General features: G+C 41.7%; 2 protein-coding genes across 9 annotated transcripts in view; one reads left to right on the top strand and one right to left on the bottom strand.

Moving 5' to 3' along the window:
* GRIA3 (glutamate ionotropic receptor AMPA type subunit 3) overlaps nt 1-26,513 on the bottom strand; it is a 275,987-nt gene that overhangs the window by 60,436 nt on the left and 189,038 nt on the right. For all 8 annotated transcript variants that reach the window (XR_004297784.1, XR_004297785.1, XM_032391369.1 and 5 more), the window contains 4 exons: nt 23,961-24,065; nt 22,112-22,219; nt 20,513-20,719; nt 6,615-6,991 (listed from right to left, as the gene is read on the bottom strand). Coding sequence is in view for 6 of the 8 variants with exons in the window: in XM_032391369.1 (XP_032247260.1) it covers nt 6,615-6,991; nt 20,513-20,719; nt 22,112-22,219; nt 23,961-24,065 (797 nt within the window). In the remaining 2 variants the exon portion in view is untranslated. The remainder of the gene's footprint in view (nt 1-6,614; nt 6,992-20,512; nt 20,720-22,111; nt 22,220-23,960; nt 24,066-26,513) is intronic.
* On the top strand, nt 14,273-16,453 carry LOC116623859 (U2 small nuclear ribonucleoprotein A'-like). The gene is given in 2 exon segments (XM_032391372.1): nt 14,273-15,098; nt 15,100-16,453. Coding segments are annotated over 2 exon segments (879 nt in total). The 5' UTR covers nt 14,273-14,690; the 3' UTR covers nt 15,571-16,453.

Below are 26,513 nucleotides of genomic sequence, written 5' to 3' on the forward strand. Positions count from 1 at the left end.
CAACTGTGTGGTTAATATGATGATATTCCTATGTGCATGGAGAATTTTGGTGAATATTCACATAGAAATGGTATAATAGTATCCACAAGCCTCAGCAGAGATGGAAAAGGAGCTTCCTTGGAATCCGTGTGAAATGCACAAGCTTGCATTCAACATTCTCCCCTCAAGGCAGCAGTAGCTTTGACAAGAGTCTTGGTGGAATTTCTACCGCTTTCTTTCCTTTATGGCATGAATGCCTAAATCCTTTCACTGAGAAAAGGTACAGTGGAACTCACAGGGAAGAAGCTCTGTAAGAATTTTTACATTTCCCTTTTCTCATTAATGAAACTAGAGCCATTTAATAACCCACATTTCACACAGAGGCTATATAAAAAGTGACTGATGGGTCAGCCCCATGACATTTTTAAAAGGATCTATTAAAACAAGACAAGACTTTATAGTTGAGTTAAAAAGACCTGTCATTTTCCAGTTTCTTCCCCTCCATTAATGCAGCTTCAAAATGTTTAACATTCATTTCAAATAGTTTTGTTGCACAAGACAGATTTTGAGGTTGGCATAATGAAATGGCTATAAAATGCTGCACATTTAGTATTTATAAAAATGCATTATAAGGAGCATATCGTACCTTTTGAAGAAATGTAAGAGGAAGTGAATGAAAGTAGATTAGCAACAAGAGAAAAACGACATAAAAACACCGCAAAATAATATACAACGCTCTTGTTATCTGTAATCATACGGAAGTAGAGTTTCCGAGTTAATAATAAAATGTATTTTATGACCTTGGGAATAATAATAAAAGTGAGCTATGTGCTATAACCTTCAGCCTGTAAGTAAATTTTGAAATCTGCACTTTACTAGCTTTGCAAAATCAAGAGCTGAAACTGTGACCACTTCTCTTGTGCACAAACTCTTCATCACACTCTCTCACCCCATTCTTTCTTCCAAAGTATGTGTCTTTTCTACACTCTATTCAATGCCGATTCTATGACAGATTTTTAAAAAATGTGCAGAATCAATCTTTGGCTCGTATAGTATTTTCTGATGGGAATAAGAAACCATCTCCCGAAGACTGAGAACTATGGCTTTCAGCCAGAAAAGTCATAAAATGGTTGCAATAAAAATTCTGCTATTACATCATTAATTGATCCCCACATCACTACTACTTTGAAGAGAATTTGCAGTAGGATGAGACTCTGGTCAGACATCAGCAAAGGAAAGGCTATTGTTTAAAATGGAGCTCCCAAATCCTGTAGTCTTTGGTCCCATTCATTTCATACCCTTCGTGTCTTTTATTATTTGGCTTGTATTTTCCGTTTGACAAAAGGATCTGTATGTCAACTAACCTGGATAGATGCCCTGCCTGCTCCTCTCAAGTCTCTGATAATTTGCAGAATTAGAGAAGAGTAATGCCTTTGGAACAATATGCACACAGTAATCAGATTCAAGTTAGCGTGTCCCCTCCAGTTTCTCGGCTAGAATTCCCCCAATCCTCCCATTTTCAACTTAGTTAGCCCTCAGATGGCCCTGCAGCTTCGAAGAGAGTCAGCAGGGGGAGCATTTGTCTGGAAGGACTCGGACTTTGGACTGCTCAGCAAGGTTCTATCCAAGTTTTACAAAGGAAATAAATGACAGATTTAAAAAATTGTAACGTTCTGTCAGTATCAGTAAATCATTATAGAATATACAATCAAAACATTTGTACGAGGTGTAATCCTTAAGGAGGGTACTATATGGATTCAAGAAGGCAAGTTGTTGGTTATTTCTCATCAGGAATCAGCTGTGTGGCACTGCCTACAATTTCAACTGTATTCCCAAGGAGTTTTAGGGACTCACATGCAAGTAAAATATTAACTGTTAATATTTGTGAAATTAGGGTGGTGAAGAGCAGCCAGTTTAATAAGGAGGATGGCTACCCTTTACCGAGAACTTACTGTACGTATGCCAGGTACTATGCTTTACACTTTACGGATGAGGAACTGAGGCTTAGCCAGATTTAGTAACGTGCCCCGAGTTACACAACTCCTAAGCAGATTGCGAATCCAGTGAGACTAAATCCCGCACCCGCGTACTTAACCCCTACGTGCTACCTCCATCTGGCTACACCCACTGCCGATCTCCCCAACCCCCTCCGGGGCAAGAGGGTTGAGTGGAATCTCCTCATAATTTCTTCTCCCGACTGCCCCAAACAAATCAGTTTGTATATGGATATAACCTCAGCTGATCACCTTGATTAGCCTCTCTAAAGGCAATTCAGCCTCTAGCTGAATTGTTCACTCCGAACAACTGGAGTAGTTGAAAATATCAAACCTAATATTGACACGGGCTCTTTAAGCTTCTAAGCCCCTGACAATACCTTTATTTGATGGAAATACAATGACGCTCGGTGCTCCTCATGCTGTCTCACTGCTGATTTCCCACTCTTTTACTCTGAGTGGACACACACCCGGCAGCATTTTAAGCGCTCACTGCCTAAAACTTTCTTTAACAGCCCGGGCGCCGGCAGAGTTTCATCGGAGGTCGGGAGACTGGAAAATAGTCCTGGGCACGCACATGAGGAAAAGAATGGAACAAGCAAATGCACCTTCAGGTCGGGAGTGGGAGGCAGTGTGTGGTAGTGGGAACAGTTACACTGCTGGCTCTTAAAACCCCTTGACCCTGACCTCCACCACAGTATCTCTCTGCATAGGGTTCTTCTGTCTCTGTTGTGAAAAAAGCAGCATGAAGTGGAATAGCATAGGGTGTGGAGTTGGAGTTAGGTTTGAATACTGGCTCTGCCATTAGCTGTGTGACTGGGCCAATTATTTACCCCGAGCGCCACCTTCTTCAACTTAAAACCAAGCACATGGCGGCAGTGTTTGGAGGATTAAAATCCACAGGATAATGGAGGAAAAGTGCCCATACGCGGTGGGAGCTCAGTGAAGGCTGTTTCCCCTCTGTCCTCAGGACACAGAAGCAGTTGGGTTAATTTATCTGACATCTCCTCCTGCTCTGATAGTTGATAGTTCTACTTTAAAATGTGGTCTCTTATAATTTCTTGAATTGCTTCAATTTTGGGAAAAGTCAAGAGTGTACAATGCATGTTCACATTCGGCGCTTTCTGGAGAGTCTGCTTTCTAAGTGTGGCCATTAAACAGAAATAAAGTATAACACTGGCATTTGCTGTCAAGGCAACCATGAATCTTAGAGCGCAACTATGTCACTATCAGGAATTTCGAAATCTGTTAGTAGAAAAGCACATTTCAGTGGAATTACTGTTATACAATTGAGCACAAATATATAACCAATAGAGCTCTCAAGACAAGGAGAAATACGTATGCTACAATGTATAAAATTTTATCAAAAGGCTTAAAGATATAATTTCCTTTGAAGGACACAAAAGACAATATTGAAAGAGGGATCATCCATTTGGTAGAAAATATACAGAGTAATAATTTATTACTCAAAAGCACAAAAGGGAGAATATTTGTTACTCTAGACCTGTGTTATTCCATAGCCTGTGGGTCCCACTGCTGGGTTGAGTTGCAACCAGCATTTAAAACAGCATGGCATGCTGTAAGGGTAATTTTTGGTGATGCTTATATATATATATATATATATATATATATATATATATATATATATATATATACATATACATATACATACATACACACACACACCGACTCATGATGGAAAATGTATTTCGTACTGAGGGACATGGTCAAAAAGTTTGAAAGCCATTGCTCTATATGACAGTATCTAGTGCAGTGTAATGATATATGTATCCTGGGAAACAAAAAAGGTTAAATTCTGCTACAAAAAAAAAAATCTATCCAGCTTGTCACTTTCAGGTCATCATCTTTAAGTTAGTACTTAATGAAGCAATATGCATAAATACTTCTAAAAACAGATAGCTTTTGAAGAGTCCTGTTTGAGTATACAGAGTAGTATGTAGCACTCCGGTGGGGATATCACAAATTTAGTTTTGAAAATTCACTTACAGAAACCGATAAAATCTCTAGCCTTAATGACTCTTTAGCATTGCCTCAACACAGATTATCAGCCATGTTAAAAATCACTCAATTAAGGATTGTTCAGAACCCTCGTCTCTAAGTGAACGTTTTAAAAAAATAAGAAAAGAAAGAAACTAGCAAAATAAATGAACTCCCAGATGGTATCACAAAATGATACACATTATAAGCACAAAAGGAACAGGGAGTGAAATCATTTGGAGTATCTGACCAAGCAGATTGAGAGTGGCAAAAGGTATGACTTAGACAAAAGAAGCTTGCCCCATACACGTTACATTAGAAATTTGAAGATGGTTACCCATGAGTTATGCTGCAAATCTTCATTTGAAATGTTTTGTGCTCCAGGTGGATAATCTTAAAATGAAGTATGCTGTAAAACCATAGTAGGTGACCTTCTGAGTCCTTATATTCTAAATGAAAATCCCCATATGTTTGTATAATGGACTCTAGTCAGTATTTGGATTAATGTTCAATTTTGCCAAAAGTATAACTTTTTATTTCAGAAAAATAAATAATAATATAATTTAAAAATAAATAAATAATTCCCCCCCCCACCGATTTTAAAGATACCACATTTGCTTACAATATTTTATGATTATGAATTCAACACTGTTTCTGTTTAGGTGAATTACCACTAAAATAAGTGGGCGAGGTCCAGGACATTCACATTCAATATTTTCAATAGCTTCGCTGAGATAAAATTTGCATTTCATCAAATTCACCAATGTAAGTGTACAATGAATGAGTTTAGTCAACTTAAGAGTTGTGCAGCCATCGCCACAATCCAGTTTTGGAACATTTCCCTCACCCTGAAAAGTTCCTTCATGCTCATTTGTGCTTAATCCTGACAGGGCCAAGGCGAGAGTAAGACCAGTGAGGCATTTACCCCATGCACAAAATTTAGAGGGGTACCAAAATCTCATTAATCAAGATAAATAACATTTCAGTGCAATATTTTTAAGAAAATCAAGATTAATTCAAAAAAGCCATGATGAACAAATATCAGAATTTTAAATACTGAATTTGCCCCTTGTGCTTGCTGTACTCAGCCTTGCCTGCCTCAGCCTAATCCTCATCTTTCTTAGCTTCACTCTGCTCCCTCTAAGTCCCTAGAGACTTTCTGTCTCTATGGGTTTGCTTATCCTGGACAAATGGAACAATGCAATAAGGGACATTCAATAAATAGAATTCAATAAATGGAATCATATAATATGTGGCCTTTTGTGTCTGGCTTCTTTCATGTAGCATCATGTTTTCAAAGTTCATCCATGTTGTAGCATATCGGTAGCTTGTTCTTTTTAATTGCCAAATAGTATTCCATTGGATGGATATGCCACATTGTGTTCATCCATTCACTTGTTGATGGACATGTGGGTTGTTTCCACTTTTTGGTTTTTATAAAGCTCCTATGAACATTTATAAGTCTTTGTGTGATATAGGTTTTCTTTTCAGTAAATAAGTAGAATTGCCGTGTCATATTTTAAGTGTGTGTCTAACTATAAGAGTCTGTGGAACTGTCTTCCTATTTGGTGGTAGCATTTTGCATTCACCCTACTAATGGATAAGAGCTATAGTCATTCTGCATCCTTGCCACCACTTGGTACTGTCTTTTTTATTATAGCCATTCTAGAGGATATATAGAGGTATCTCAATATGATTTTAATTTGCTTTTCCCCAATGACTAATGATGTTGAACATCTTTACATGTGATTATTAGCCATTTGTATATCTTCCTTGGGGAAAGGTCTATTCAAATATTTTGTCCGTCTTAAAAATTGGGTTGTCTTCTTTATAGTGAGTTGCAAGAAATCTTTATATATTCTGGATATAAGTCCTTTATCAGATGTATCATTTGCTAATATTTTCTCCCAGTCTGTGGCTTGTCTTTTCATTTTCTTAATGATATCTTTTGAAATGTGAAAGTTTTGAATTTTAATGAAGTCCAGTTTGTCAATTTTTAAAAAATGGATTGTTCTTTTTTGTGTTTTGAAAACTCTTTGTCCAATCCGAGATCATATAGACTTCCCCTTAGGTTTTCTTTTTTTTTTCTCTTATGTTTTCTTTCAGTACTTTTATAGTTTTAGTTATGAAACTTGGGTGAGATACTACAATGAATAGTTCTAGGCAGTCTAAGAGTGAAATGAAAAAGGTAGGACAGTGAAAGGGGAAAGTAGGAGGGCTTTTAAGAAGAGTTCTATATTCTTTCAAATTTTTTCTAGATCCCATCTCTAGACAAATGAGAAAATGTTTTAGCTCACTTAAGGAGGAAACCATGCCTGATTGATCTGATCAAGATTTAGTATTAGCTTTATCCAAATAATATTAATATTAGCTGATAATGCTGCCTTTATCCAGAGTCCAAATGTTTGCTATAATAGATATAACTATACAATACCACAGAAATGCATGAAGGACATTCAGAACAACACCAAAACACACTCACTTCATGGACGCAAGCAAACAAAGTGGCTTGATGATAATTTGTTGTTGGATGGAATGTTAAATGAAAGAAATCTGGACTTGAGATGAGTGAATACCAGATGTACATGAATGGATCATGGCCACAGAATGCAAGGAGGCATTGGGTATGACATGGAAACAAACCTTGGAGAAATATCACATCCTTGCTGCATAAAGGCACCCAAGGAAAACCAAAGACTGTTAAATATTCCAAATTCATTTGGAGGGTCAGGAGGGCTTTGTGGATCACGAGGTTCTTCATTGTTGTCTTCCAAGTGCCATTCATAGGGGCTGAATCTGCTGACTAGGAAAAGAACTACGCTGACTCCAATGTAAGCAAAGACGATGCACATCCAGATTTCATAAGCCAAGGGATCCAGAAATGAGAATACTCCTGGTTTTGACTTCTGAGGCTTCTTTATCATGATGGAAATGCCCAGGCTCATAAATGGCTTTGAGAAATCTATGACTTCTTCACGAACCAGGGTTATAGTGAGTGGAGCAACCGCTATATCAGCCCTCTGGAAAAAAAATTTTGACTTTTAGAGACAGTATTTCCATTAGTCATTTGCTACTTACTCTACCTCTTTGGTGGAAATATAAACTCTTAGGTCACTATAACCAATTGATTTGTCAATGCTTTGGTCAGAAAAGTAGTAGCATTCGATGGGTTCTAAAATGCTTTAACTCGATGGTAAGTAAGAAAAGGACACCGGTGGCCTTTTGTCCTTTGTGACCTATTGCCTTAGGGCAACCAACTCAATTTTTTTCTTTGATTTTTTTTTTTTTTTTTTGCTATCTTGCAACTCAACTTGTACTTCCTTGTGACAGATCACTGCTTAACTCTTTTAATTTTTTTTAAAGTAAGTTCTACACTTAACGTGGGGCTTGAACTCATGATCCTGAGATCAAGAGTCACATGCTCCACCGACTGAGCCAGTCAGGCGCCCCGATCACTCCTTAACTCTTGTTTTCTTAAAGACTCATTTATTTATTTGAGGGGGGGGTGGGGAGGGGCAGAGGGAGAGGGAGAGATAGAATCTCAAGCACACTCTGCGCTGAGTGCAGAGCCTAACGCAGGGCTCAATCCCATGACCCCGAGATCATGACCTGAGCTGAAACCAAGAGTCAGACGCTTAACTGACTGAGCCACCCAGGCTCCCCAACTCTTGTTTTTTTAATTTTAATTTTCATGCTCTTATGTCTTAGCTTCCTCACATAACTGGGAGTTCTTGAGAGGCAAGCATATAGTCTAGACTCCTTATACGTGCCTCCCTCCCCACCATGAGGGGCAACACAGGACTACAGTCCTCAGTTTAATACTTGAGTGTTTGCTATTATTCTTGAGTTATTTTCTCCAGAGAATGTCTATTAAAACATAGGTTCTTTAAAGGCAGGGACTCAATCTTCTGGGTTTTTTCTTTTTTTTTTTTATCTATCACTGCAGCACATCCTAAATAAAGAAACTCTGGATGCCTAGAAAATTAGTTGTTAACTATTGAATATAATCTATGCAAACATGAAAGAATTCTGAATGGGCAATAACAAGGGTAAAGCAGTTCTTAGAATACATATTAATCTCTATAGGAAGCCATCATGTCTAGTGATAAATATCAGTGTAGCGCTCACGCGTATTGGATCAATGAAATAAATGTGTCAGTAGTGCCCTGCATAATGCGCTCAGGCAAAGGCAGACAATGTTTTTGTATTAATCCCATGAAAAAAGGCATTAGGAATTTCTTTTCTTTTCTTTCTGGCACTAGGAATTTCTGCACTTATTTCTTTGGTCTTCCACAATTGTTCCTCTACCCCAGTAGTAGGTTTAGTATACTTTAGTCTGGAGCCAGGCCTTAAAATACACACCTAGAAAAATGCTTCTAAGGAAAGCCTTTTGGATGGTATATCAGATATGAAGTAAAAACACCAATTTTGGCGGGCTTGGGCGGCTCAGTCAGTTAAGCACCTGACTCTTGATTTTGCCTCAGGTCATGATCTCAGGGACATTAGATCGAGCCCCGTGTCAGGCTTCATGCTGGGTGTGGAGCCTGCTTAAGATTCTCTCTGCCTCTCCCTCTACCCCTCCCCCTGCTTGCCCGCGCACGCGCACTCTCTCATATCTCAAAACAAAAAACAAAAACAAAAGGACCAATTTTGAGAATTCTTTTTCTACATTAAATAGTTATACCTCAATATCCTTACCAGTGGGGGGAGGTGGAGGAGGAATGATGAAGTCTGAGATACAGGATGTTTTAAAAGAAATGTTTTACTACCTTGAGTCCCATATGGTGACTCAAACTGATTAAAAAACACATCTTAATTAATTTAAAGGGAAATTCAGATAATAAACAGCCAGCTAACATTTATTCAGTGCTCACTCTGTGTGTAAGCACCTCGTATATATTATCTTATTTAATTCTCTCAGCAAACTTAAGGTTGGCACATAATCATTCCCATGTTAAAGGAGAAACTGAGGTCTGGGATTAGAAGCCTGGTCTTCAGATTTCAGAACTCATGTCCTTTTATTCTTTCAGGTTTTTATTTAAATTCTAGTTACTTAACATACAGTATAATATTTGTTTCTGGAGTGATTCATCACTTATATATAACACCCAGTGCTCATCACATCATGTGCCCTCCTTAATGCTCATCACCCATTTAGCCCATCCCCCACCCACCACCCCTCCATCAACCCTCAGTTTGTTCTTTAGAGTTAAGAGTCTCTTATGGTTCGCCTCCCTCTCTTATTTTTTTATTCCTTCCCCTATATTCATCTGTTTTGTTTCTTAAATTCCACATGAGTGAAATCATATGGTATTTGTCTTTCTCTGACTTATTTCACTTAGCATAATACACTGTCACTCCATCCATGTTGTTGCAAAAGGCAAGAATTCATCCTTTTTTATGGCTGAGTAATATTCCATTGTGTATATATACCACCTCTTCCTGATCCATTCATGAGTTGATGGACATTTGGGCTCTTTCCAGAATTTGGCTATTGTGGACAATGCTGCTAGAACTCATGCTCTTAATCACCAAAATGTTCAAACGCCATAGATATGTGCAGGTTTCTACTATACACTGTTTTTATGTACGATAATCAACCCCTCTCAGATTCACTCCAGTGCATATTCGAGTGCCTATTCTGTGCCAGGCCCTACTCTTGGTGCTGGAGATGAAGCAGTGAGAAAGACAGACAAAGCAGACAAAACTCCTTACCCTCATGGAGGATGTCCTATAGCCCAGGGGGAGCTGCAGAAAGTATGCATTTCTTAAAGCCAATAGCTCGCCGACCCAATCTACCTGAATGGATCACTACCATCTCAAACTCCCCATTTCTGAAGTTAAATCCATCATCTATCACAGGAAAGCTGATTCTCTTCTAAGTCTGTGAGTGATGCTTATTCCAAACTTTTTGCAGTCCCTAATCCTTACCAGCTCCACCCTCCCTGCAGGTGAACTTGCCTCTTTCTCTTCTTTTTTTAAAGATTTTTTTTTATTTATTTGAAAGAGAGAGAGAGAGAGAATGAGCAGGGATCCTGATGCGGGGCTCGATCCCAGGACCCCGAGATCATGACCTGAGCCGAAGGCAGACGCTTAACCGACTGAGCCACACAGGCGCCCCAATCTTGCCTCTTTCTTTACTGAGATGGGAGCCAACTGATACAAGCTCTATTGTCTCCATGTCCTTTTCCTTCTCAACATATTGCTGTGTCTTCACCTATTCCTTCTTTTTTAAAAAAATATTTTATTTTTTCTTAAGTAGTCTCCACACCCCATGTGGGGCTCTAACTCATGACCCCAAGTTCAAGAGTTGCATGCTTTTACTGACTGAGCCAGCCAGGTGTCCCGATTTACCTATTCCTTTTGTCACTAACTCCTGAATCACCAGTTCTGCATTTATAACTGGACGGAAGCCAAACCCAAATTTTACCTATTTTACCCTTTTGCCTGGGGCCAGACTTGATCTTAGAAACGAAAGCTATTGAGGAGAATGGAATTGGCCAGAAAGCTAGTGGGGTTTTTTGGCAGAGTCTGCATCAGCTAGAAAGAGGCTTGTCGTGCCAACAGAATTCACAGATGAAGCCACCTTCTATCCTTGCCAATGTGTTTCTGCCTCCATGCAAATGCCCCACTCGTATCATTTCCCATTTGATCTCATTTGAATTTAATTACTTAATTTAACTAGTTTTTTGATCATTTAAGTCTAAATAATTGATCGTTCCAAGAGAAATGGCCATTTCCTTGTTTTGGAAGGCAGAAATAAGGGGCATTTGTCTGAGAAAATCACTTTGGATTGAATTTTGGGGAATTGGGCTCTTTTCCAGCAGGTAAAGAAAGGAGTCTGAGAATCTTGACACCCTTTATGAAGAAAAAAACCCAAAAAACCTCAGCAAGAAACACCCACTAGATGATAAGCACAGCTAAACACTAACAAGAGGTGGCTAGATAGACAAAGTGGGGCTTCTTGTCTGGTTCCCAGGAATATGCAGCAAAAGAACAGATTCCCAAAGGAAGCCATTCCTAGTATGAAGTACTTTTGAAGTCACATAAGACAACAGAAAGAACCTGCTCCCCTCAGGCACTTGCCTTTTTCCCTCAGTCTGGCTTTTTTTTTTAAAAGGATTTTATTTATTTATTTATTTTGGAGAGTGAGAGAGAGCACACATGCGTGAGCTGGGGGAGAGGGAGAGGGAGAGAATCTCAAGCAGACTCCCCGCTGAGCACGGAGACTGACCTCATGACTTCGAGGTCAAGACCAAAGCCGAAACCAAGAGTTGGACGCTCAACCGACTGCGCCATGCAGGCGCCCCAGAACTGTTTCTTTCTAAGGAGCTTTTCCAAAGAAGGTGGAGTTCGTCTGTTTTTTGGAGGGTGCTCCCTCAGTGAAGAATAGCATTAAATCTGTGCTTGATTAAGCCTTATTGATGTGGACCTGGCTCCAAAATGAGATTTCCCCTGTTGAACCTTAAAAAAAGACCTATTATAGCCGGAAAAAGACAAAGGACTAGCAAAAAGCAGGTGGAACAAGGATCATCCAACAGAAAGGAAGGAGCTCCTGATGAAGTCACAAGGATGGCCAGCTGGGTAGGGGACTTAACAACCCCTCCCATCCCTTCTATGCCTGCCTGGTGGGACCCACGCAGCAGGACTGTCCCATCAGCTCCAAGGCAGCTGGGGAGAAGCCCTTGTCCTCTGCCACCACTATCCCCTCATCCATATGAAAAGGATGTTGAAATGGTCAGTTATTTCAGAGCCCAAGATCTGCTTGGCATTATGTCTGTGGAGCAATCAACCTGAGTAGTAAGGGAAATGGAAGGAGTAGGTAACGAGTGTCAGAAAACACCCATTTAGCTCTCCTGGAACCGCCACACACGCAGAGGAGGGGGAAGGTCATTTCCAAGGCAGGCTAAAGATTTAGGAGGCCAACAGTGTTATGAAAAAGTGAGAAAGGCAACTCCCCAGACAGGCTTCCTTTCCTGGTCTCTGCTCCTTACAGAAGGCAGCTGTGCTGGGAGAGAGGGTTAAGAATGATCGACGGGGCTAGGGAGCATAGGGAGGAGGTGAGGTGCTGACTCCCTAATGAAGTGCCTCTCACTTCCGGTGTCCTGAACCAGTCAGTGGCCTTTTGTTCTCAAGCTTCAGCCTCTGCTAGTAACAGTAGTAGGCAGGCCATTTCCCCAAATCTAGGTGGGTAAGTTGGGTGGTATGTAGGTGCCTCAGGTAACGGATAAAAACCAGCAAATGGGAAGAGCTCAGGGTTAAGAGTTTGCTAGTGCTTTTGCTTGCATCTTGACTACTTAAAGCATTTTAATCAAGCGGCTTACGAGTGGCTGTGTGGGCTCAGTAAACACGCCAAATTAGGTTTGATTTTTCCACTCACCAGTGGCAAAGCAAACCTGGAAGAACTGCATTACTGGAGGGGATTTAACTTGAGGGGATTTATAATCCTTTTCATAGGTGGGTTGCCAAAGTCGTAAATTTCATAAAACTTAAAAACCAACGAACTCCTATGTATAGGGATGATACACTAAAGAGTCTGACAAGTTTAAGACAGAAATGACAATTTAAATGGCATTTAAGACTTTTTTTTGAGCTAAAGGCTTATGTTGTATCTTAAAATATTTTCATCTGATATAAAACTTATAACCGACCTGGAGACAACACATGAGCAGAAGCTTGTCAGCCGCCATTTTAAAGCACTTTCTGAAAGCAAGGGGGAGGATGGGAGAGGAGAGGCAATGTACTGGAGTGTAATGCGTAAGAGATTATGTGCAGGGCGCCTGGGTGGAGCAGTCGGTTAAGTGTCCGACTCTTGGTTTCAGCTCAGGTCATGATCTTGGTCCTGGGATCGAGCCCTGCTTCCGGCTCCATGCTCAGGGTGGAGTCTGCTTGAGATTCTCTCTCCCTCTCCCACTCATGCTCGTGCTCTTTCTCTCAAATAAATAAATACATGTTAAAAAAAGATACTATGCTAACCAAGAGAACAGGCAGACATGACCTGATCCCTTATCCCTGTATCAGTCATAAGGTTCTAGTAGCTTTTGGCAGACATTTCCTTGGCAAGTTTAAATGTGTTGGAGGAAGGAGTGGACAGAATCAAGCTAGACAACAGGAATATAATGAAGACAGGACTTAAACTGCTTTATTGGCTGTACCCTATGGGATATTCACTGTCTGCAATTGTTTAGATCTGGAGAAAGGGATGAGGTCTATTTAAATCTGTTCAACAACAAGCAGTGTCACAACGGGATTTCCTCATCTGCTTAGCCAGAACAGATGTCCCAGTCTAGATCTACTGGTTAGGGCTCCTTGTCCTTGGGGAGCTGAGAGAGTTAAAGACAAAGTGAAGATAAAGGAGCATCCCGGGAGCTGGGTAAAGGCCTTGTGAGACTAAATTTGGTTGGTAATCTTTCCCCACCCTCTCTGCTCAGAATGGCAGACGTCCATGTGTCATTAATGCTCCTTCCTGGAGTTTATATACATCATTTCAAAGAGAGGGGCACTTTTATCAAACCATCAGCCCTTCTGCCAAAGCCCAGTATAATCACCTGAAGAATAGAAGAGAATATTTGGTGTCTGTTACTGCACCCTTGCTTCTCTGCCTTTTAGCGGGAAGGACAGATCGACTTCCTGTCTTTCTTAATGGAAAATGAATCTATCTTAGGATAGTGACAACCTAAGAGATAATTTCTTCTGGGTAGAGAAATGTCAGTGTGAATAGCATCTATAAAATTGCCATTTGTCCTGGGAGTGTGAAGGAGTCTGAGGGTGCCCAGGGGATGTGACCTGGAATCAGCCATCCGCCAACCCCATCTCTGTCCCCAAGCTCTCTGCTTTCTTCTAAGCCAGAGGTACCAATCTGGGCAGTGGTTTGGCCTTTCCCAATGCAACTCTTTCCCTCCCGTCTTTTCTAAGTGCTAGGAACATAAGGAACACAGCAGCTGCCTGCTGGCAGGCGACCCTTTGTCAGTTAGGACCTCAATTTCTTTCCAGCCCTTTCTCTCACTCTCTTTTTCTGTTAGATCTTATCTCCTCTCAAAAGGCAGAAACCCCCAGCTGTTGACTTTGGGTTTTCAAATATTTCTTTTTCTTTTTTTTTTTTTTAAAGATTTTTTATTTATTTATTTGAGAGAGAGAGAATGAGAGAGAGCAAGCACATGAGAGGGGGGAGGGTCAGAGGGAGAAGCAGACTCCCCGCCGAGCAGGGAGCCCGATGCGGGACTCGATCCAGGGACTCCAGGATCATGACCTGAGCCGAAGGCAGTCGCTTAACCAACTGAGCCACCCAGGCGACCGGGTTTTCAAATATTTCAAGTGATAACTAGGGATGTGCATTACGTTATTCTGGAGGCCACAGATAAGCAGGATCGGTATCTTGGATGGAAAAGCTCATAATCCAACTAGATTGTAAGCCCCTTGAAGGCAGGTGGGGATGTCATATCTGATACACCAATCTTCCCGCAATTTGATAAGCTTAGTAAACTGAGCCAGTATGACCCGGTGGACAGAGCACTGGGCCAGGAGTCATGAAACCTGAGTTATAGTCTAAGCTCTGCCAAGCTGTGTGATTTTACGACCTTGTCATAATCCCTGCCACCATTCCTGTCATCCCTGTCTTATGTCAGGCCTTGCCTGGTTTACCCAAATGGCAGTCCTAATGGCCAATCCTGGCTGATCCCCATATTTATCTGTAAAATGAATGAAACGGTAGCCTAAAAGATGTCTAAGAGCCCTGTTAGCAACAAAATGTTTTTAAATGTCCTCTTAAAACACATGCTATTTTGGGGGAACAGCCGGTGGGCCATGGCACCGGCAGCGGGAGGTGGCAGGATGGTGAAACTGACGGCAGAGTTGATTGAGCAGGCAGCTCAGTACACCAACACTGTGCGGGACCACGAGCTGGACCTCCGGGGGTATAAAATTCCTGTCATTGAAAATCTAGGTGCTACCTTAGACCAGTTTGATGCTATTGATTTTTCTGACAATGAAATCAGGAAACTGGATGGTTTTCCTTTGTTGAGAAGACTGAAAACATTATTAGTGAACAACAATAGAATATGCCGTATAGGTGAGGGACTTGATCAGGCTCTACCCTGTCTGACAGAACTCATTCTCACCAACAATAGTCCTTGTGGAACTGGGTGATCTGGACCCTTTGGCATCTCTCAAATCACTGACTTACCTAAGTATTATGAGAAATCCTGTAACAAATAAGAAGCATTACAGACCGTACGTAATTTATAAAGTTCCGCAAGTCAGAGTACTGGATTTCCAGAAGGTGAAACTAAAAGAGCGTCAGGAAGCAGAGAAAATGTTCAAGGGCAAACGGGGTGCACAACTTGCAAAGGATATTGCCAGGAGAAGCAAAACTTTCAACCCAGGTGCTGGTCTGCCAACTGACAAAAAGAAAGGTGGGCCGTCTCCAGGGGATGTAGAAGCAATCAAGAATGCTATAGCAAATGCATCCACCCTGGCTGAAGTGGAGTGGCTGAAGGGCTTGCTGCAGTCTGGCCAGGTACCTGGCGGGGAGCACAGACCAGGCCCCACTGATGATGGTGAAGAGGAGATGGAAGAAGACACGGTCACAAATGGGTCCTGAGCAATGTGGCCTGAGTATCTGCAGGATGTATAATATGCCTCCTTGGGGCAAGTCCTGCTTTTTGAACTTGGAATAATAGCCTTGTTTGGGTCAGCAAAGTGGAGTTCATAAGCATTGTCGAAAGGCTTAAGACTGCTGCTGGTAATTTTGTAATATTATTAATTTTGAAACCTAAATGCCAGTTTTCTACAAATAGTAAAAACACAATGACATTCACTGTGCTGCCATGTCGTCTGTCATGGGGGGGTGTGTGTGTGTGTGCAGCGCAGTGAGGTATATGGACATGTGGAAGTTGGAAATGCCTGAGGGCGGTGTTTCTAGGTAGGCTTCCCAGGCCTCTAGAAAATGTTTAGATTTTTAAATTCTTAATAAAACTCAAGATTAAAAAAAAAAAACACATGCTATTTTGGAGACATAAAAACTTGTGGTCTGTAAGCCATTTAAGCTAGGGACAATTACCATGTGGTGATGTTATAGACATCCAGCTCAAAAGCAAAACCACTAAAAGCAGGTGGACAGTTTCAAGTCCATAATGTTCTGAAGAGCTTACATAATGGGGCACATTGTGTCCTACTGACGTTTGTTTCAAAAATAGCCTTCTTAGCAATACAAGGTGCCCCAAACATCAACCTTGATTTGGTTTTCTTTAGAGGGAAAAGAAAACCATTTAGAAATCATCTGAAAAGAGGCTGATTGGCTTCTTTCTTCCTGAACAAATTTAATTCATTTTGACTCTTTCTTGAGACTTTATGGTAGATACTGAAATCTTCGCAAAGCTTTTTTCATCTCTGCCTTTCTTCATATTTTTCCTACTCTGATCTGTTTTACATGCTAAAGGCATAAGAGAAAATTCCCTAAGGATAAAGCTGTGCCTATCTGTGTAGTTTTCATGTTCATTGCAAGAGAGTAACCTCCCCGCCCACCCGCCCCATTTTTTAAAGTAGGCTCCACACCCAGTGCAGAGCCCAATGTGGGGCTTGAACTCATGACCCTGAGCTCAAGACCTGAGCTGAGATCAAGAGTCAGCTGTCCAACCTACTGAGCCACCCAGGCGTCCCACTTTCCTTTTTTTTCTTAAGGAACTTGCAAACTACAAGATGCCAGGCCTGCCAGAAATGAATGCCTGCGTTTTCACTTCTCTCCATTTCTATCATTGAAAGAGAAGTGGAAAACTTGCCAATGCTGAAAGATTAAAATTTTAAATGAAGATGAGGACACATTCAGCTTATGAGATCATCTGCCTGAACAGAGAGGTTTTATCCAAGCATGACAAGAACATCCATTTTTCATAGCCACAAGTTTTAGGGGAAAGTGGAATTCAGCAGTTTGCAGTCAGTTCCCTGGAAACACCTTGTGTTTTAATCCCAGAAAGCATCAGAAACTTGTTCCAGGTCAGACGAGGGCGGAGGATGTTTCTTTGAGACTTCCCTGGCTATTGCTTTTTGTCTTTAGTGGAAAGAACTGGAGGGAAAAGGTGGGAAGCCTCTTTCAGAAGAATTTTTACCTATTCAGCAGTAAAGAGCTGGTTTCTAAATTACTAAACAAGTAAGGGACTATTTAATTCTCAAGCTCCCTCACTCACACATATTGGGAAGAGGGAGAGAATGTGGAGATTAGGTGGGCACAGTACAGAGGACATGCCAGAAGAGAAGCCAAAACCTGGTGAGAAAGCTGGGTCTTTGAACAGTGTCAGGAAATCTGTCTTGCTCTACATCACTGGGTCCAACATCTTGCTCGATGCCAGGAGGGACCTGAGCTATTTACAGAATGTGACAGGCTTTCTTCTGAGACACTAGAAAGCTCTGGCTACTGAATCACAGTGGGCTGGTAGAGCTCATGTCAGTTACTCTGGCCCAGTAGAAATTGACACCCCAAAGTCTTTGCCATGCTCCTGGGGCCAATCTTCTCCCCAGAAAAGCGGACGCACCAAAAGCCTTTCAACAAGTTTCAGCTATCTTTTAGGATGGGATGGGTCTAAAATAACACGTCAGCTGTCGGGCAGTCTAGGGCTGTGGTTAAAGAACACGGGCTTCTGAGGCACCTGGATGTCTCAGTGGGTTAAGCATCTGCCTTTGGCTCAGGTCATGATCTCAGGGTCCTGGGATCAAGCCCCATATCAGGCTCTCCGCTTGGCGGCGAGTCTGCTTCTCCCTCTCCCTCTGTGATCACTTTTGCTCTCTCTCAAATAAATAAATAAAATCTTAAAAAAAAAAAAAGAACATGGACCTCATAGAGACTGGGTTCAAATCACCGTGTCACTACAGGCTGTTTGGTCTTGGCATAAGACCACCTCTCTAGGCTTCAGTATTTTCATCTGTAGAATGTTAATAAGGTGGCACCTCCTTTGGAGGTGTGTTGTGAGGATTGAGTTACATAATGCCTATAAAGCACTTAGCACAGTGTCCGGCAACCAGGAAATAAGCAACAAATAGCTAATTTGCAAACAAGTAGCTAATAATAAGCAAACAAGTAGCTAATAATAAAAATAAAATAATAATGGCAACGATAATAATAAATAATGGTAATGATATAAGATTACCTCCTACCATGAGGTAAATTTAATGAACATTGACTGGGCATTACTGCATACCAGGCATTCATTTGTTAGAGCAAAAAGTGAGTATCTACTATGGACCACATAATGTGCCAAGTGTGGGGTAGATTTGTGAGCAAAACAGGACCTCTTGGAGCCTGAGTGTTGGGGAGATGAAGGATAGAGAAGAGAAGACTTAATCACCAACTCAGAAAGAGGTTAGAGCTGTGTCAAGATAGTTCAGAGCTTCTCAGGGTCCTTAGAGAGCACGACAGGTGCTCTGCCCCTCGTTCAGCCCCGTGTCCGGCATTAGAAGTTCTTCTCTTTCTCATAAAGGAGTTCACTTGAATCTCATCTGCAACTCAGCCTTACCCCAGTTCCCAGGGCCAACCTTGACCCAAGATGGGAGATAATTGGCTCCAGCCCCACTGCTGGGGGCTAAGGTTCAAATTGCCTTGCTGCTTGTCTGACTGGAGGATGGTGCCCTAGTTTTGATACTTGAGGTCCAGTCTCAGTTTAAGCCTTAATTCCTTTTCTGTGCCCTTATTTTTAGAAATGAGCGTCTGCCTTTGTGCTTGTTCCTGAGGACCTGTTCCAAAAACTTATTTAGTGACCCCAGTCCTTCTGAGGGGAGAGCTGCACCTTATTCTGGCTGCTTCCCATCTCAAGCACCAGAGTCCTTATCCTGAACCTCTGTCCAAAAGATAACTTGGATGTTTGCTTCTTGCCAACTTCTTCTCAGTATATGCACCCGCTAGATTTCTTAGTCTTCCCCTAACCTGTTGTCTAGACTGGGACCGGTCATTGCGAGTACTCCTTATCTGTCAGAAAGCAAACCTCTGCCGAACACACTTGTCCTGATGAACACTGGGTGACGTACGGAAGTGTCGAATCACTGTGTTGTGCACCTGAAACTAATATAATGCTATATGTTAACGACACTGGGATGAAAATAAAAAGCAGAGAGAACTAACCCTCGGCTGCCACCACCTACCCTTGGGTGAGTTTTCTAGTGACTGGTTCACCCAGTGGGCGGTTCTTATGCCCAATTCTGCCTGTCTCTATAGGCCTCACTGGGCGGCCCAAGATCTGACATTCCCAATCAGGGGCCCAAACCCTTTCAAGTGAAGCCATTGCAGAGCTCTGAAGATACTGCTGTACCCCTTTTGAAAGCCGTAATTATCAGTATAATTCTTCTGTACTTGACCCATGGGCAAGCCCTTGGCAGAGCGATTCTGTTCATTTATTAATTCATTCAACAATTATTTGTTGAACCTCCATTCTGTGCTGTGCTCTGGGATATTGAAATAAATCAGATATGGCTTCTGTGCTCAAGGAGTTTATAGTCCAGTTGGGGCAGCTGAACTTGTAAACAGATCATTATAATACTGGTTCAAAGGTACTACAAGAAAGCAAAAAGCAGGGGCACCTAAGCAGACCACAGGTGGGTAAATGGGATTAGGAAAGGCTTCCTGAAAATGCTGCCACCTGCATTCTGGAGGACTGCGAAGCGAGGTTAGCTGACGGACAGGGGCAAAGGTACTTCCAGGGATGCCCTAAGTGGCAGGTGGGCACCTTCGGGGAATGACACATACTTCTTGGCAGCTGGAACACTAAGTATGAAGGGGGAAGAGTCCAAGACGACTTAGAGAGGGAGGCGGTGCCAGATGATGAAGTGCGTTATTTGCCATGCTCAGGGATTCGAATTTTATCCTGATTTTTCACGTGGGAAATTACAATGATGTGGAGATCTGATTTGCCAGGGTAAGAGTAGAGGCAGGGAAATCAGTTAAATGACCAACAAGTGGTAAGAACCTTAACTTGAAATGGTGAGGGTGGGAATGAAGAATGTGTCTGGGTTTGAGAGACAGAAGAGTAGATCTGATTTGCCAGGGTAAGAGTAGAGGCAGGGAAATCAGTTAAATGACCAACAAGTGGTAAGAACCTTAACTGAAATGGTGAGGGTGGGAATGAAGAATGTGTCTGGGTTTGAGAGACAGAAGAGTAGGACGGATAGGACATGGTCACTGCCTAGAAATGAGGGAGCAATGAGCAAAGATGACCGGGTCACTTAGGCGAAGTTGTTGAGGCAACGAGGTGGGTGGTGATTTTGCCGCCCGACACAGGGAACACAGAAGGAACAGATTTTCAGCAGAGGGCAGGCTGCATTTAATGTTGCCAAATAAAGTTCCCCAATCTTACTTTGCTTTTGGCAAAATAATCCTGTTGCCCAAAGGATGCTATCGACAACCTACCTTTACAAAAGTCAACTGGAGAAGAAAAAAAAATTTTTTTTTACAGACCACACAGAAACTATACAATTGGATAAGTACTACCTTTGAAAATAAAATCTATCTTTGTTAAGTGGAAAGCACAGAAGTAAATGAAAATAGAGTTGAAAAAACTTACCCCATAGACAAGTTCCCCAACCATGCCATTCCATATTTTTGTCTCTGGATCCCTTGCACCATATTTCCCGTCGCCGACAATGGACAGCTTGTATTTGATCCTTACGTGTTTGGCTATTTCATAGGCTAAGTCGACGCAATAGCCTTCATATCTCTCATTTCCTTCTAGTTGCTCATGGTTCTTCTTATACATGACATATGGTGATTCCTTTGGGACAAGAGGAAGATTGAAGGATTACTCCCATACATTTTTCTAAGAGATGACACATGCCATAATCAAGTTTTTTCCCCGTGTAGTTGTTGAGGTTTGGTGTGTGAAAAGAGCCTTTAAAATATGTTTGCTTAAGAAGCAGAAGAACCCAATCGACTGACTATTCGCTGGGCTATATATTCCTTGGAGTCTTTAACTGATGATTTAAAGATGTAGAGAAGGACTTAAGTTCTTTTTGAGGGTTTGAAAGCAGGACAGGTTTCCACCTATAAAGTCTTTGTCTTAGTCAAACTGGGCAGAGGTATTTCCTTTACATGAAGGTGAACTGCCTTTGATTTCTCGGGATTTACCACAGCCAGCCCAGGCAAGCCCTCAAAAAGCACTGTGGTCTTTTTGAGGTCAGAGTCTGTGGCTTATTTGTTTTTACATCCTCAGGGTCTAGTACAGTACCCAGGACAAAGAGCGTATTTGACATGTCTGTTTAAATGAAAGGTAAACTTCAGTTGAATCTTTATCCAATTATTCACAACTTCAGACCTAGTGGTATACTCATTTTTCACCCTGGTTTGTACTTCACCCAGTAAGAACCAGCTTTCAGAAAAACATTTTAAAACTAAATGAGAACACTATCTCACATTTCAACTGTGCTTTGAGTTTCACAGAAAAGCTTTAAACGGTGAATTTTGCCTTGAAATGGTCTTATGACCTTTTTACACCCATTTCGTAAATTAAAAGAAACATAACCTGAGGCTCAGAGAAGTTGTGACTTGCATAGTTAAACACAGATTAGTGGTAGACCTAATATTAGAACCCTAATCTACTCTCTCTTTCACATCATGCTGTCTCCCCCACAATGAAACATCAGTCCTACAGTGTGTGTGTGGGAGGGGGGGTAAAGAGGAGAATGATATGTGGAACTGTCCCAAATTCCTATTCTTTTTCTTTTTAAAAATGACATTCCGGGGGCACCTGGGTGGCTCAGTGGGTTGAGCATCTGACTCTTGGTTTTGGCTCAGGTCATGGTCTCAGCATCCTGGGATCCAGCCCCACGTCGGGCTCTGCACTCAACACAGAGTCTGCTTGAGATTCTCTCCCTCCCTCCGGCTCCTCCCCTCACTTGTGCTCACTCACGTGTACGCTCTCTCTCTAAAATAAATAAATAAATACAATCCTAAAAAATGAAATTCTAAAAAAATAATAAAATAAAATAAATTAAAAAATGACATTCTGTTCATGATGACGGCAAGATACTTTAAGAGGTTCCTAAGCTGACCTATTGGATGTTTTCACGGCTTGAACTTGATGTCTTTTTTACTGGCTGAATAATGCTTTTCAGAAAGCAGAAGTCTTGCTGTACAGAAAGCCCACCCATCTTCTCTCCATACTTACCAGAATGGTAGTCACTACAATGGTCCGGTTCTCTGAGGATGCGCTGTCATTGCTGATTTGCTGATCTGAGAAAGGCACAAATCTTTCATACTCATTCCAGTAGCCAGCCTAGAAAGAGCAGACATTTGACCTGGTTGCCTGTTTTTCACTCAAAAAGTACCACAAGAAATCCAAATGTTGTCATGGAGTAACACTTTCTTTTTAGTTGTTGGAGCTTTCCAAGGATTGATGTCCTGTCTCCCTTTGTCTTGCCACCCCCACCAGGACCCCAACCCTGAGACACACACCTTCATCCTGGGGGTTCTCATCCCCACCTCACCTTTACTAGTATTTTGTAAAATAACTTAGCCCACTGTAGGATGGTCAACCTTTTTTTCCCCTTTAAACTTCTATAGCAGGAAAGTGCTGTGCTCTGAACTATAGGAAGGCTGGAATGTGAGGGTGGGAAACCAAGGAGTGTCCTTAGAAATGACACAGGCTATTTTACATTCTGAGATTTTATCACATGGCTATGAAATCCTCATTTCATGCCTAACTTAACTATTAGTATGAGAGAAGCAAAGTGGTCATTATACAATTTTGGCTGTAGAGAAAGGTACTTTGTCCAGTGTCCTTCGGAGGGTGAGGGGCAAGGTGGAGAGATACCTATTTCCCGATTATTTTTTTTAATTTTATTTTATTATGTTATGTTGGTCAACATACAATACATCATTAGTTTTTGATGTAGTGATCCACGATTCATTGTTTTCATATAACACCCAGTGCTCCATGCAGTACGTGCCCTCCTTAATACCCATCACCAGGCTAACTCATCCCCCACCCCCCCTCCCCTCTAACACCCTCAATTTGTTTCTCAGCATCCATAGTCTCTCATGGTTCATCTCTCCCTCTGATTTCTCCCCTTCGTTTTTCCCTTCCTTCTCCTAATGTCCTCCATGTTATTCCTTATGTTCCACAAATGAGTGAAACCATATGATAATTGACTTTCTCTGCTTGACTTATTTCGCTTAGCATAATCTCCTCCAGTCCCATCCATGTTGATGTAAAAGTTGGGTATTCATCTTTTCTGATGGCTGAGTAATATTCCATTGTAGATATGGACCACATCTTCTTTATCCAGTCATCTGTTGAAGGGCATCTCTGCTCTTTCCACAGTTTGGCTATTGTGGACATTGCTGCTATGAACATTGGGGTGCATATGGCCCTTCTTTTTACTACATCTTTGTCTTTGGGGTAAATACCCAGTAGTGCAATTGCTGGGTCATAGGGTAGCTCTATTTTTAATTTTTTGAGGCACCTCCACACTGTTTTCCAAAGTGGCAAATGTTCATCATCATTAGCCATCAAGGAAATTCAAATCAAAACCACATTGAGATACCACCTTACACCAGTTAGAATGGCAAAAATTGACAAGGCAAGAAACAACAAATGTTGGAAAGGTTGTGGAGAAAGGGGAACGCTCTTACTCTGTTGGTGGGAACGCAAGTTGGTACTTTCCGAATCTTTTGCTAAAACTAAAACCATATGTACCTTGGCAGCTTGTTTAAATAACAACATACTGTAAAATTTGTGGTTCCTTCCCTCTATGGTTGGAAGCTGTTAATAACTCTTGAGTTTATGACTTTTATAGGATCAGCCTCAGAGGGAAATGCTCCTTTCAAAATGTGTAGATGGAACACTTTGATCACAAAGCAACTCCGTATCATGTCTACGCTGTTCACCAACAGAAAGGCAAAAGTAACGTGTAGGAATTTGCTTTGTGTGTCTTTCCTAACACCTGTTTTCTTGCATTGGAGTGCTGTCACCTTCTGAAAGACTTTTTCTTTGGACATCTGTTTTGGTTACTTACTTTTCGAGAGCCAGTGACTTTCATCTCATACACATCGATGGTGTAATTTGTCCTACGTCCGTAAGTGTCAAATTGGATGTTTCCAGTCATTCCTTGTACTTGCACCTAGTAGAAAGGGAAAATGTAAACATTTTAAATAGCACCACATTTTTGCCTTCTAGGTCTCTGAGATCAGGTCTACTGACAGATCTTAGAATCGTGGAGATCTTTTATCTTGAGTCATTGAGCTAAATCCACCAGATCAGTCTATATAGATCTTCATTTCCTCCCCAGTGTTTTCTAGGTGTGCCTTTTAGTTGTGAAGCTTTGAGTGGGTGATAGGCAGTTACCTATATGATACAGTGAAGGCCCTACCACCACTTTTTCAAGGGCCTGAAATTTCTACCATTAGTCTCTTCTTGAGGGAGTAGCCTGAAGGGTATTCTTTTTTTTTTTTTTTTTTAAGATTTTATTTATTTATTTGAGACAAAGAGAGAGAGAGAAAGCACAAGCAGGGGAAAGGGCAGAGGAAGAGGGAGAAGCAGACTCCACTAAGCAGGGAGCCTGACGTGGGGCTCAATCCCAGGACCCCAGGATCATGACCTGAGCTGAAGGCAGACATTTAACCAACTGAGCTACCCAGGCGCCCCAGCTTGAAGGGTATTCTTTTTTTTTTTTTTTAAAGATATTATTTATTTATTTGACAGAGAGAGAGAAAGCAAGAGCACAAGCAAGGGAAGCAGCAGGCAGAGGCAGAGGGAGAAGCAGGCTCCCCACCAAGTGTGGATCCTGATGCGGGAGCTCGATCCCAGGACCCTGGGATCATGACCTGAGCTGAAGGCAGACGCTTAACCGACCGAACCACCCAGGTGCCCCCTGAAGGGTATTCTTAACTAGCATAATGCTTTTTTTTAAACTATGAGTTCCATGAGGGATGTGTCTGTGTCTTATCTTAGCACTCCCAATATCACATAAACTGGTTTCAATAATATGGGCTCTGGAGCTCCTAGATTCACATTCTAGCTTCATCACTTACTAACTCTATGACCTTCTATATGTTCCTTAATGCTTTTGTACTTCAGTGTCCCAATCTGTAAAATGGGAAATCCCACTGGTACCTATCCCTCAGAGGTTTTGGAAGATTTAATGAATTACACACGTGTAGAGTTTAGAACAGCACCTGGCACATAGTATGCTTTGCAATACATGCTAGCTATAATAAAATTATTGTTGATTGCAAAGAATTCGGTTCTGTTTCTTGAGAGTGTTCCACATTTGCCAGCTGTCACAGTAACAAAGACGACTTTTTCCTCTTATTTAACTTATGCGCAGCTACAAACAGGTAGCAGCGAGCTAGGCCCTGGAGGAATAAACCACACACTGGTGAAATTTGTAAGTCTAAGGAATCAGGGGTATGTAGTACTAGGTAAGAAAGATAGAGGTACTAGAAGAGCCTGGACCCCGATTTGGGATGCCAACTGCAAATTCACGTAGGCCACAATTTTTCCTGGGTCTGGTCCCAGTATTATGAACTAATAAAAGGCTATCTCTGCCGGGTGGAGAGATTTCCTTACCAATTATTTTACAGTCCAGGGACACTGCACGAAAGACCCTCTATAAATAAAAGTCACTGGAATTACTTATCTGGTGAGTAAGGGTCAAGGAATTTGCTTCAGAGAAAAAACATCTGTCTCATTTTCTAGGATGAAAGGATAGAATACTTAAAACTTATAGGAAGTGACAAGCTACTAAGCAAGTCAGAAGTAGTAATGGGCTTGAGCTGCAGGAGGGAAAACTGATGCCAAATATTAGGGAGCATTTTGTGAGAGGAAAGGGGGCTTGTTCAGCCCCAACAGGAAAATGAAATTCCCGTTGAAAGAGAAAAGCTCCAGTGGGACTTCCTGAGGACAAGATGACTGTCCTACTGACCCAACAAACCGAAGCACTACTGTCAGCTCAGGCTTGCAGAGAAGGTGATGTCACACTTCCGGTTAAAGCAAAGGTCCTTTATTGAGACAGAAATTACTTAGCCTGCCTGGTGCATACTGGGATGCATGAAGGGTTCTTTACACTCTACTCTGAGCATTGAGTTCTAGGAGAGGAGGTAGGTCAGGCAGGGACACTGGCATAGAAACTTACTAAGGAAATCCTTCCTTACTGAAAACAGCAAAGGCTTCAAGTCTCTTTAAGAATGGCATATTTTGGGGGCCCCTGGGTGACCCAGTCAGTTAAGTGTCTGCCTTCGGCTCAGGTCATGATCCCAGGGTCCTGGGATCGAGCCCCGCATCGGGCTCTCTGCTCAGCAGGGAGTCTGTTTGTCCCTCTGCCCGAGCCCCTCCCCCCCGCTAGTGTGCTCTCTCTCACTCTCTCAAATAAATAAAGTGTTTTTTTTTTTTAAAAGAATGACATATTTCTAAAGATCTAGCATATTTGGACATGATAGAGAAACTGGACAACAGTCTAAGTATGTCCAGGAGATTCGAGACTCCAGGATTAAAACTTTTGGTGAGCAGAAGTAGGACTGGACTACCGCTCAGAGGGAAGTCTATTTTCACCGGAGTGTCAGTTACCGTT

Source organism: Phoca vitulina, unplaced genomic scaffold (genome assembly GCF_004348235.1).
Source record: "Phoca vitulina isolate PV1807 unplaced genomic scaffold, GSC_HSeal_1.0 scaffold62, whole genome shotgun sequence".
In the NCBI taxonomy this organism is placed as follows: domain Eukaryota; kingdom Metazoa; phylum Chordata; class Mammalia; order Carnivora; family Phocidae; genus Phoca; species Phoca vitulina.